The 11,863-nt window shown below is 44.4% G+C and overlaps 1 protein-coding gene across 1 annotated transcript in view; it reads right to left on the bottom strand.

Annotated features, from left to right (window-relative positions):
- The window catches only part of LOC119963598 (tenascin-X-like), a 621,159-nt gene that overhangs the window by 156,461 nt on the left and 452,835 nt on the right, over positions 1–11,863 (bottom strand). The window contains exons 77-79 of the mRNA XM_038792929.1: positions 8,080–8,219; positions 7,213–7,345; positions 695–834 (exon numbers count right to left, since the gene is read on the bottom strand). Coding sequence (XP_038648857.1) covers positions 695–834; positions 7,213–7,345; positions 8,080–8,219 — 413 coding nt within the window. The remainder of the gene's footprint in view (positions 1–694; positions 835–7,212; positions 7,346–8,079; positions 8,220–11,863) is intronic.

Below are 11,863 nucleotides of genomic sequence, written 5' to 3'. Positions count from 1 at the left end.
GTGCATGAAACCAATTTGTTTTCTGCAAACTGATTCCCTTAATTAAATGGAGATGTTTGAATTTAATATCACTCAGGGGGGTCACAAGGACCTTAAAATCCTTTACCAACCCTTGGCTGCATCCACCTTTCCCAATGGCATTCCCTCATGGTCATGTGGAGTATTTCTGGAGAAAATTCAATTGAAGGAATGAACTAATTTGGACTGTTTTGTTCATTACACAAATGCTCTTCTTGTGAGTGGGCAACTGAGCCCAACATCTCAATACTAAAGAGCATATGGCCCGTGCGGAAAGCAGTTTTCTGATCACCTTCTAGTACAGTAATTCCATTCAGAAAGAATGTGCTGATGTTTCTGCAGGTTATGGTTTCAAGAGCTCATCCCACCCAATTGAGTTTTGGCCAATCTCCAAATTTTCCAGTCCTGCCCGTGACTTTGCATGTCCCCTGTTGGGAATGGAAATACCTGCTGTTTTCAGTGTGATCATGCCCCCACGACCAACAGAGAATGCAACTCATTAGCAAGTGTGGAAAGGATTACAAGGATGCAATGAAACATCGTTGCTGGAAAGGAGGAACATTTTCATACATTTACAGATCTGTCTGACAGCGGTTTTGCTTCACACTCGCATGTTGCAAGGCAAATTTAAAATCAGCTGGAGCTACACAGAAGCAGAAAGTATGGATTTCATCACCTCTTTTTTGTCCCCTCCTGCAGATGGAACCCAGCTGATTCTGTACTGGTCCACCTCCTCCGATCCATGATCCCAGTCCACCCGGAAACTTTTCCTCGTGATGTCCGAGAAGCGTAGGTTTGATGGTGGTTGGTCAACCGCTGTGTGAGTAGAATGAGACCTTAAATGTACACATGTAGCAGAAAGGTAACAGAGTCTGACAGAGCAGAAATGAGTAGAGGCCATCTGAGCAATGATTTGAGATACTGGTAATGATCGCCAACAACTTGCATTTATAACAGTGCCTTTAATGCAGTAAAATGTCCTGAGGCACTTCAGAACATAGAACATAGAACAGGACAGGCACTTTGGCCCTCCATGTTGTGCTAACCTGTGAAACCATTGTCAAGCCCATCTACACTATTCCCTTATCATCCATATGTTTATCCAATGACCATTTAAAAGCCCTTAATATTGGCGAGTCCACTCCTGTTGCATGCAGGGCATTCCGCTCCATTACTATTCTCTGAATAAAGAACATACCTCTGCCATCAGTCCTATATCTATCTCCCCTGAATTTAAAGCTATGTCCCCATGTGCTGATCATTATCATCCGAGGAAAAAGTCTCTCACTGTTCACCATATCTAATCCTCTGGTTATCTTGTATGCCTCCATTAAGTCAGCTCTAAACCTTCTTTCTCTGATGAAAACAGCCTCAAGACCCTCAGCCTTCCCTCATAAGATCTTCCCTCCAGACCAGGCAACATCCTGGTAAATCTCCTCTGCACCCTTTCCAATGCTTCCATGTCCTTCCTATTATGCAGCGACCAGAACTGCAAGCACTGCTCCAAATGCAGACGCACCAGAGCTTTGTACAGCTGCAACATGACCTCATGGCTCCGAAACTCAATCTCTCTAGCAATAAAAGATAACACACCAAAGTATCAATAGCACTATCTACCGGAGTGACAACATTGAGGGATCTATGTGCATGGACACCGAGATCTCTCCGCTCATCCACACTACCAAGAATCTTACCATTAGCCCAGTAATCTGTCTTCCTGTTATTCCTTCCAAAATGAATCACCTGACACTTTTCTGCATTAAAGTCCATTTGCCACCTGTCAGTCCAGCTCTGCAGCTTATACTGCTCCTCTGTAACTGGCAACATCGTTCCGCACTGTCCACAACTCCACCGAGTTTAGTGTCATCTGCAGATTTACTCACCCATACTGCTACGCCCTCCTGCAGGCCATTTATGAAAATGAGAAACAGCAGTGGCCCCAAAACAGTTCTTTGTGGTACACCACTAGTAACTGAACTCCAGCTGAACATTTCCTATCAAATTTGTCTTCTTCCAGCTAGCCAATTTCTGATCCACACTGCTAAATTACCCTGAATCCCATGTCTCCGTGTCTTCTGCAATGGCCCACCATGCGGAAGCTCATCAAACTCTTTACTGAAATCCATGTACACCAATCAACTGCTTTTCCCTCGACCACCTGTTTGGTCACCTTTTCAAAGAACTCAATAACGTTTGTGAGGCACGACCTACCCTTCACAAAACCGTGTTGACTATCTCTAATCAAATTATTCCTTTCCAGATGATTATAAATTCTATCTCTTCTGAGACTTTCCAAGATATTGCCCACAACAGAGTAAGGCTCACTGGTCTATAGTTACCGGGGTAGTCCCTATTCCCCTTCTTGAACAAGGGGACAACATTTGATGTCCTCCAACCTACTGGCACTATTCCTGTAGGCAAAGATAATATAAAGATCAAAGCCAAAGGCTCCGCAATCTCTTCCCTTAATTCACAGAGAATCCTAGGATAAATCCCATCAAACTCAGGGGACTTAGGTATTTTCACACTTTCCAGAATTGCTCACACCTCCTCCTTTTGAACCTCAAGTCCTTTAAGTCAAGTAGCCTGTACCTCATTATTCTCCTCAACAACATCGTCGTTTCCTGTGTGAATACTGATGGAAAAATATTCATTCAGCACCTCTCCTATCTCCTTGGACTCCACGCACAACTTTCCTTGACAGGCCCACATCTTACCCTAGTCATTCTTTTATTCCTCATATACCCATAGAAAGCTTTAGGGTTATCCTTGATCCTACGTGCCAAAGATTTCTCATGTCCCCTCCTGGCTCTTCTGAGCTGTCTCTTTAGATCCTTCCTAGCTAACCTGTAACTCCGAGCGCCCTAACTGAAACTTCACGTCTCATCTTTACATAAGCCTCCTTCCTCTTGACATGTGATTCAACTACTTTAGTAAACCACGGTTCCCTCGCTTGACCACTTCCTCCCTCCCTGACAGGGACATAAGAACATAAGAACTAGAAGCAGGAGCAGGCCACATGGCCCCTCGAGCCTGCTCCACCATTCAATGAGATCATGGCTGATTTTTGTTGACTCAGCTCCACTTTCCGGCCCGAACACCATAACCCTGAATCCCTTTATTCTTGACAAAGCTATCGATCTTTCTCTAAAAAAACATTTCATGAAGGAGCCTCAACTGCTTCACTGGGCAAGGAATTCTATAGATGCACAACCTTTTGGGTGAAGAAGTTCCTCCTAAACTCACACCTCAATCTATTTCCCCTTATTTTGAAGCTGTGCCCCCGCGTTCTGCTTTCACCTGCCAGTGCAAATAACCTGCCCACATCTATCCTATCTATTCCCTTTATAATTTCACATGTTTCTGGAAGATCCCTCCTTCATCCTTCTAAATTCCAACGAGTACAGACCCAGACTATGCAACTTCTCGTAATCCAACCCCTTCAGCTCTGGGATTAACCTAGTGAATCTCCTTTGCACAACCTCCAGTCCGTCCTTTCTCAGGTAAGGGAACCTAAACTGAACACAATACTCCAGGTTTGGCCTCATTGACATCTTATACAATTGCAGCATAACCTCCCTAGTCTTGAACTCCATCTCTTGAGCAATGAATGACAAAATTCCATTCTCTTTCTTATTCACCTGTTGTAACTGTAACCAATATTTTCGACTCATGCACGAGTACACCCAGGTCTCTCTGCACAGCAGCATGTTTTAATATTTTGTCATTTAATTAATTATCCTGTTTGCTGTTATTCCAACCAAAATGGATAACCACACATTTGTCAACATTGTATTCCATTTGCCAGACCCTAGTCCATTCACTTAACCGATCCAAATTCCTCTGCAGGCTTCCGGAATCCTCTGCACTTTTTGCTTTACCACTCATCTTAGTGTCGTCTGCAAACCTGGACATATTGCCCTTTGTCCCCAATTCCAAATCATTGAAGCAAATTGTGAATAATTGCGGTCCCAGCACTGAACCCTGAGAGACACCACTAGCTACTGATTGCCAACCAGAGAAACACTCATTAATCCCCACTCTTTGCTTTCTATTAGTTAACCAATCCTCTATCCATGCTACTACTTTACCCTTAATGCCATGCATCTTTATCCTGTGCAGCAACCTTTTGTGTGGCATCTTGCCAAATGTTTTCTGGAAATCCAGATATACCACATCCATTGGCTCCCCATTATCTACCGTTCTGGTAGGGTCCTCAAAAAATTCCACTCCATTAGTAAGGCACGACCTTCCCAAAAATGAACCCATGCTTCGTCTGCCCAATGGGACAATTTCCATGCAGACGTCTCACTATTTCTTCTTTGATGATAGATTCCATCATCTTCCCTACTACCGAAGTTAAGCTAACTGGCCAATAATTACCCGCTCTCTGCCTACCTCCTTTTTTAAACAGTGATGTCACGTTTGCTCATTTCCAATCCGCCGGGACCATCCCAGAGTCTAGTGAATTTTCGTAAATTATCACTAGTGAATTTGCAGTTTCCCTAGCCATCTCTTTTAGCACTCTGTGACGCATTCCATCAGGGCCAGGAGACTTGTCTACCTTTAGCCCTATGGGCTTGCCCACCACTATCTCCTTCATGATAACAATCATCTCAAGGTCCTCACCTGCCATAGCTTCATTTCTATCAGTTACTGGCATGTTACTTCTGTCTTCCACTGTGAAGACAGACCAAAAAACCTGTTCAGTTCCTCAGCCATTTCCTCGACTCCAATTATTAAATCACGCTTCTCATCCTCTGCAGGACAAATATTTACCAGAAAAGCCCCTAGTCACCACATTCCGGCGCCTGTTCACTCTCATAATCTATCTCTCTCTTCTTTACAGCTTTTTTAGTAGCTTTCTGTAGCCCCTTAAAGATTTCCCTGTTTTCTAGTCTCCCACTAATCTTTGCCACTTTGGGTGCTTTTTCCTTCAATTTGATACTCTTCCTTATTTCCTAAGATATGCATGGTCGATTTTCCCTCTTTCTACCGTCCTTCCTTTTTGTTGGTATATACTGTGAAAAATCGCTTGGAAGGTTCTCCACTGTTCCTCAACTGTTTCACCATAAAGTCTTTGCTCCCAGTCTACCTCAGCTAGCCTTTCTCTCATGCCATTGTAATCTGCTTTGTTTGAGCACAAAACACTACTGTTTGATTTCACCTTCTCACCCTCCATCTGTATTTTAAATTGCACCATACTGTTATCGCTCCTTCCGAGATTATCCCGAACTATGAGATCATTAGTCAATCCTGTCTCATGATACAGAACCAGATCTAGGGCCGCTTGTTCCCTTGAAGGTTCTGTTACATACACTTCTCGGAAACTATCACGGATATATTCTATAAACTCCTCCTCCAGGCTGCCTTGACCGACCTGGTTAAACCAATCATCATGTAGATTAAAATCCCCCATGATAACGACTGTACCATTTCTACATGCATCAGTTATTTCTTTGTTTATTGCCTGCCCCACCATATTGTTACTATTTGGTCGCCTATAGACTACTCCTATCAGTGCCTTTTTCACCTGACTATTCCTAATTTCCACCCAAATGGATTCAACCTTGTCCTCCATTGCACCGATGTCATCCCTTCCCATTGCCCGGATGTCATCCTTAAATAACAGAGCTACACCACCCTTACCATCCACTCAGTCCTTCCGATTAGTTTAATATTTATCAAGGACTACTATAAAAGTCCCAAAGGCCTTGCTCACCCCCTCTGAGTCCCCAACTAAGTTCCAATCCCCATCAACCCACTTTCCCTATTTCCCTCGCTGCCTCCCTTTGTCTGAACTGCTGTGCAATCAACCTCCTGGCCTTTTCCCCATGTACACCGCTTCCTTCACCTTCCTGAGTTCCTCCACTGCCTTTCCTGTAGTTAACAAACTAAATTCTGCCTGCAGCCTCCGGCGTTCCCTCAACAGCCCTGGCTCTGGCGCCTTCACATACTTCCTATCCACTCGTAGGCTCTCTCTTACCAGTCGGTCCTTCTCTGCCCTGTCCGTGTTACAGTGCTCACCCCAGTCCAACGCCGGCATCTCCACATCATGGCTGTCCGTCCTGTCACTGTAAGTCTGGATCTAGATCAGCTCCCCTCTCAGCACCGGCTCCAGCGCTTCCCAGACCACCGCTGCTGAGACCTCCCCCGTATCGTTTACCTGCAGGTAGTTCAGCGTCCACTTCCTCAATCTCTCGCAGACCACTTTGTCCGCCAACAGCCCCACATCCAATCTCCACTGTGGGCGGTGCTTACTGTCCATAGTGACCTGCAGGCCCACCCAGTACGGAGCATGGTCCAATATCGTAATTGCCGAATACCCCATATCCACCACCCTCACCAACAGGGCCCTGCCCACAACAAAGAAATCTATCCAGGATTACACCTTGTGAACGTGGGAGAAGGAAGAAAATTCGCTGGCTCTCGGCTGCCTAAATCTCCACGGATCCAGCCCACCCCCTCCCACCTGCTCCATGATCCATTTCGGCTCCTTTGCCATTGCTGGCACCTTGCCCGTTCTCGAACATGACCGGTCCAGGCCTTGATCAATAACCGTGTTGAAATCCCCACCCATAATCAGCCTGTGCGATCATCCCAGGTTGAGGGTCCCACTGAACTTTGGGAAAGGTTGACAGGTTTTATTGCTGCTGTTGCACGGTATGAAAATACAACAAAACATTTTTCCCCTACAAAGGTAAAAGTGATGTAAAAACAAAAAAATGCTGAAAATGCCCAGCTGGTCTGGCAACACCTGATGAGGAGAAAAAAAAGTCAACAGGTTTTAAGCAGATGGGAGGTGATTAAAAAAAGTGGGAAGGTCTGTCAGAGGGTGGAAGGCAGGAGAAATTAAATGACAAAAGAGGTGTCAATGTGGGGAATGTGAAAAGATGTGGCCAGGGGAGGCGTGAATCGCAGAATAATGAGCAGCTGCTGTCTCAAAGCAGAAACAAGAGATAAATGGGTAAAAATCAAAAGATGCAAACGGAAAGGAACCAAAATGGGGCCTGGATAATGATGTAAAATTGTTGAACACGGTGTTGAGTCCAGGATGCTATAAAGCACCTCATCGATAATTGAGGCGATAGTTGATAGCCATTGTGCTATCCACAATGCTACCGTGCTGCCCCGTGCTGCCCCACGATACCCCAAGGAAGGACAAATGGAGATTTTTATATACTAAAGACTTACATGTACGCTGGGAGGCTGAGACTTCATCACTTTCCTTCTTGTTTGGGTAGATGGCAGTAAGGGTAACATCATATAAGGTGTCAGGATCCAGGTTATCTAAAACCTGGCTTGTCTCATTGCCATTTATAATCATCTGGAAGAATAGGCAGAAAGTGAAGGTCAAGATACGGTCAGTGCATGAAACCAATTTGTTTTCTGCAAACTGATTCCCTTAATTAAATGGAGATGTTTGAATTTAATATCACTCAGGGGGGTCACAAGGACCTTAAAATCCTTTACCAACCCTTGGCTGCATCCACCTTTCCCAATGGCATTCCCTCATGGTCATGTGGAGTATTTCTGGAGAAAATTCAATTGAAGGAATGAACTAATTTGGACTGTTTTGTTCATTACACAAATGCTCTTCTTTGAGTGGGCAACTGAGCCCAACATCTCAATACTAAAGAGCATATGGCCCGTGTGGAAAGCAGTTTTCTGATCACCTTCTAGTACAGTAATGCCATTCAGAAAGAATGTGCTGATGTTTCTGCAGGTTATGGTTTCAAGAGCTCATCCCACCCAATTGAGTTTTGGCCAATCTCCAAATTTTCCAGTCCTGCCCGTGACTTTGCATGTCCCTGTTGGGAATGGAAAATACCTGCTGTTTTCAGTGTGATCATGCCCCCACGACCAACAGAGAATGCAACTCATTAGCAAGTGTGGAAAGGATTACAAGGATGCAATGAAACATCGTTGCTGGAAAGGAGGAACATTTTCAGACATTTACAGATCTGTCTGACAGCGGTTTTGCTTCACACTCGCATGTTGCAAGGCAAATTTAAAAATCAGCTGGAGCTACACAGAAGCAGAAAGTATGGATTTCATCACCTCTTTTTTGTCCCCTCCTGCAGATGGAACCCAGCTGATTCTGTACTGGTCCGCCTCCTCCGATCCATGATCCCAGTCCACCCGGAAACTTTTCCTCGTGATGTCCGAGAAGCGTAGGTTTGATGGTGGTTGGTCAACCGCTGTGTGAGTAGAATGAGACCTTAAATGTACACATGTAGCAGAAAGGTAACAGAGTCTGACAGAGCAGAAATGAGTAGAGGCCATCTGAGCAATGATTTGAGATACTGGTAATGATCGCCAACAACTTGCATTTATAACAGTGCCTTTAATGCAGTAAAATGTCCTGAGGCACTTCAGAACATAGAACATAGAACAGGACAGGCACTTTGGCCCTCCATGTTGTGCTAACCTGTGAAACCATTGTCAAGCCCATCTACACTATTCCCTTATCATCCATATGTTTATCCAATGACCATTTAAATGCCCTTAATATTGGCGAGTCCACTCCTGTTGCATGCAGGGCATTCCGCTCCATTACTATTCTCTGAATAAAGAACATACCTCTGCCATCAGTCCTATATCTATCTCCCCTGAATTTAAAGCTATGTCCCCATGTGCTGATCATTATCATCCGAGGAAAAAGTCTCTCACTGTTCACCATATCTAATCCTCTGGTTATCTTGTATGCCTCCATTAAGTCAGCTCTAAACCTTCTTTTCTCTGATGAAAACAGCCTCAAGACCCTCAGCCTTCCCTCATAAGATCTTCCCTCCAGACCAGGAAACATCCTGGTAAATCTCCTCTGCACCCTTTCCAATGCTTCCATGTCCTTCCTATTATGCAGCGACCAGAACTGCAAGCACTGCTCCAAATGCAGACGCACCAGAGCTTTGTACAGCTGCAACATGACCTCATGGCTCCGAAACTCAATCTAGCAATAAAAGATAACACACCAAAGTATCAATAGCACTATCTACCGGAGTGACAACATTGAGGGATCTATGTGCATGGACACCGAGATCTCTCCGCTCATCCACACTACGAAGAATCTTACCATTAGCCCAGTAATCTGTCTTCCTGTTATTCCTTCCAAAATGAATCACCTGACACTTTTCTGCATTAAAGTCCATTTGCCACCTGTCAGTCCAGCTCTGCAGCTTATACTGCTCCTCTGTAACTTGCAACATCGTTCCGCACTGTCCACAACTCCACCGAGTTTAGTGTCATCTGCAGATTTACTCACCCATACTGCTACGCCCTCCTCCAGGCCATTTATAAAAATGAGAAACAGCAGTGGCCCCAAAACAGTTCTTTGTGGTACACCACTAGTAACTGAACTCCAGCTGAACATTTCCTATCAAATTTGTCTTCTTCCAGCTAGCCAATTTTTGATCCACACTGCTAAATTACCCTGAATCCCATGTCTCCGTGTCTTCTGCAATGGCCCACCATGCGGAAGCTCATCAAACTCTTTACTGAAATCCATGTACACCAATCAACTGCTTTACCCTCGACCACCTGTTTGGTCACCTTTTCAAAGAACTCAATAACGTTTGTGAGGCACGACCTACCCTTCACAAACCGTGTTGACTATCTCTAATCAAATTATTCCTTTCCAGATGATTATAAATTCTATCTCTTCTGAGACTTTCCAAGATATTGCCCACAACAGAGTAAGGCTCACTGGTCTATAGTTACCGGGGTAGTCCCTATTCCCCTTCTTGAACAAGGGGACAACATTTGATGTCCTCCAACCTACTGGCACTATTCCTGTAGGCAAAGATAATATAAAGATCAAAGCCAAAGGCTCCGCAATCTCTTCCCTTAATTCACAGAGAATCCTAGGATAAATCCCATCAAGCTCAGGGGACTTAGGTATTTTCACACTTTCCAGAATTGCTCACACCTCCTCCTTTTGAACCTCAAGTCCTTTAAGTCAAGTAGCCTGTACCTCATTATTCTCCTCAACAACATCGTCGTTTTCCTGTGTGAATACTGATGGAAAAATATTCATTCAGCACCTCTCCTATCTCCTTGGACTCCACGCACAACTTTCCTTGACAGGCCCACATCTTACCCTAGTCATTCTTTTATTCCTCACATACCCATAGAAAGCTTTAGGGTTATCCTTGATCCTACGTGCCAAAGATTTCTCATGTCCCCTCCTGGCTCTTCTGAGCTGTCTCTTTAGATCCTTCCTAGCTAACCTGTAACTCCGAGCGCCCTAACTGAAACTTCACGTCTCATCTTTACATAAGCCTCCTTCCTCTTGACATGTGATTCAACTACTTTAGTAAACCACGGTTCCCTCGCTTGACCACTTCCTCCCTCCCTGACAGGCACATAAGAACATAAGAACTAGAAGCAGGAGAAGGCCACATGGCCCCTCGATCCTGCTCCACCATTCAATGAGATCATGGCTGATTTTTGTGGACTCAGCTCCACTTTCCGGCCCGAACACCATAACCCTGAATCCCTTTATTCTTGACAAAGCTATCGATCTTTCTCTAAAAAAACATTTCATGAAGGAGCCTCAACTGCTTCACTGGGCAAGGAATTCTATAGATGCACAACCTTTTGGGTGAAGAAGTTCCTCCTAAACTCACACCTCAATCTATTTCCCCTTATTTTGAAGCTGTGCCCCCGCGTTCTGCTTTCACCTGCCAGTGCAAATAACCTGCCCACATCTATCCTATCTATTCCCTTTATAATTTCACATGTTTCTGGAAGATCCCTCCTTCATCCTTCTAAATTCCAACGAGTACAGACCCAGACTATGCAACTTCTCGTAATCCAACCCCTTCAGCTCTGGGATTAACCTAGTGAATCTCCTTTGCACAACCTCCAGTCCGTCCTTTCTCAGGTAAGGGAACCTAAACTGAACACAATACTCCAGGTTTGGCCTCACTGACATCTTATACAATTGCAGCATAACCTCCATAGTCTTGAACTCCATCTCTTGAGCAATGAATGACAAAATTCCATTCTCTTTCTTATTCACCTGTTGTAACTGTAACCAATATTTTCGACTCATGCACGAGTACACCCAGGTCTCTCTGCACAGCAGCATGTTTTAATATTTTGTCATTTAATTAATTATCCTGTTTGCTGTTATTCCAACCAAAATGGATAACCACACATTTGTCAACATTGTATTCCATTTGCCAGACCCTAGTCCATTCACTTAACCGATCCAAATTCCTCTGCAGGCTTCCGGAATCCTCTGCACTTTTTGCTTTACCACTCATCTTAGTGTCGTCTGCAAACCTGGACATATTGCCCTTTGTCCCCAATTCCAAATCATTGAAGCAAATTGTGAATAATTGCGGTCCCAGCACTGAACCCTGAGAGACACCACTAGCTACTGATTGCCAACCAGAGAAACACTCATTAATCCCCACTCTTTGCTTTCTATTAGTTAACCAATCCTCTATCCATGCTACTACTTTACCCTTAATGCCATGCATCTTTATCCTGTGCAGCAACCTTTGTGTGGCATCTTGCCAAATGTTTTCTGGAAATCCAGATATACCACATCCATTGGCTCCCCATTATCTACCGTTCTGGTAGGGTCCTCAAAAAATTCCACTCCATTAGTAAGGCACGACCTTCCCAAAAATGAACCCATGCTTCGTCTGCCCAATGGGACAATTTCCATGCAGACGTCTCACTATTTCTTCTTTGATGATAGATTCCATCATCTTCCCTACTACCGAAGTTAAGCTAACTGGCCAATAATTACCCGCTCTCTGCCTACCTCCTTTTTTAAACAGTGATGTCACGTTTGCTCATTTCCAATCCGCCGGGACCATCCCAGAGTCTA

Source organism: Scyliorhinus canicula, chromosome 3 (genome assembly GCF_902713615.1).
Source record: "Scyliorhinus canicula chromosome 3, sScyCan1.1, whole genome shotgun sequence".
Lineage (NCBI taxonomy): Eukaryota > Metazoa > Chordata > Chondrichthyes > Carcharhiniformes > Scyliorhinidae > Scyliorhinus > Scyliorhinus canicula.
Note: the sequence above shows the minus strand (reverse complement) of the source record. Positions and strands in the feature narration are given on the sequence as shown.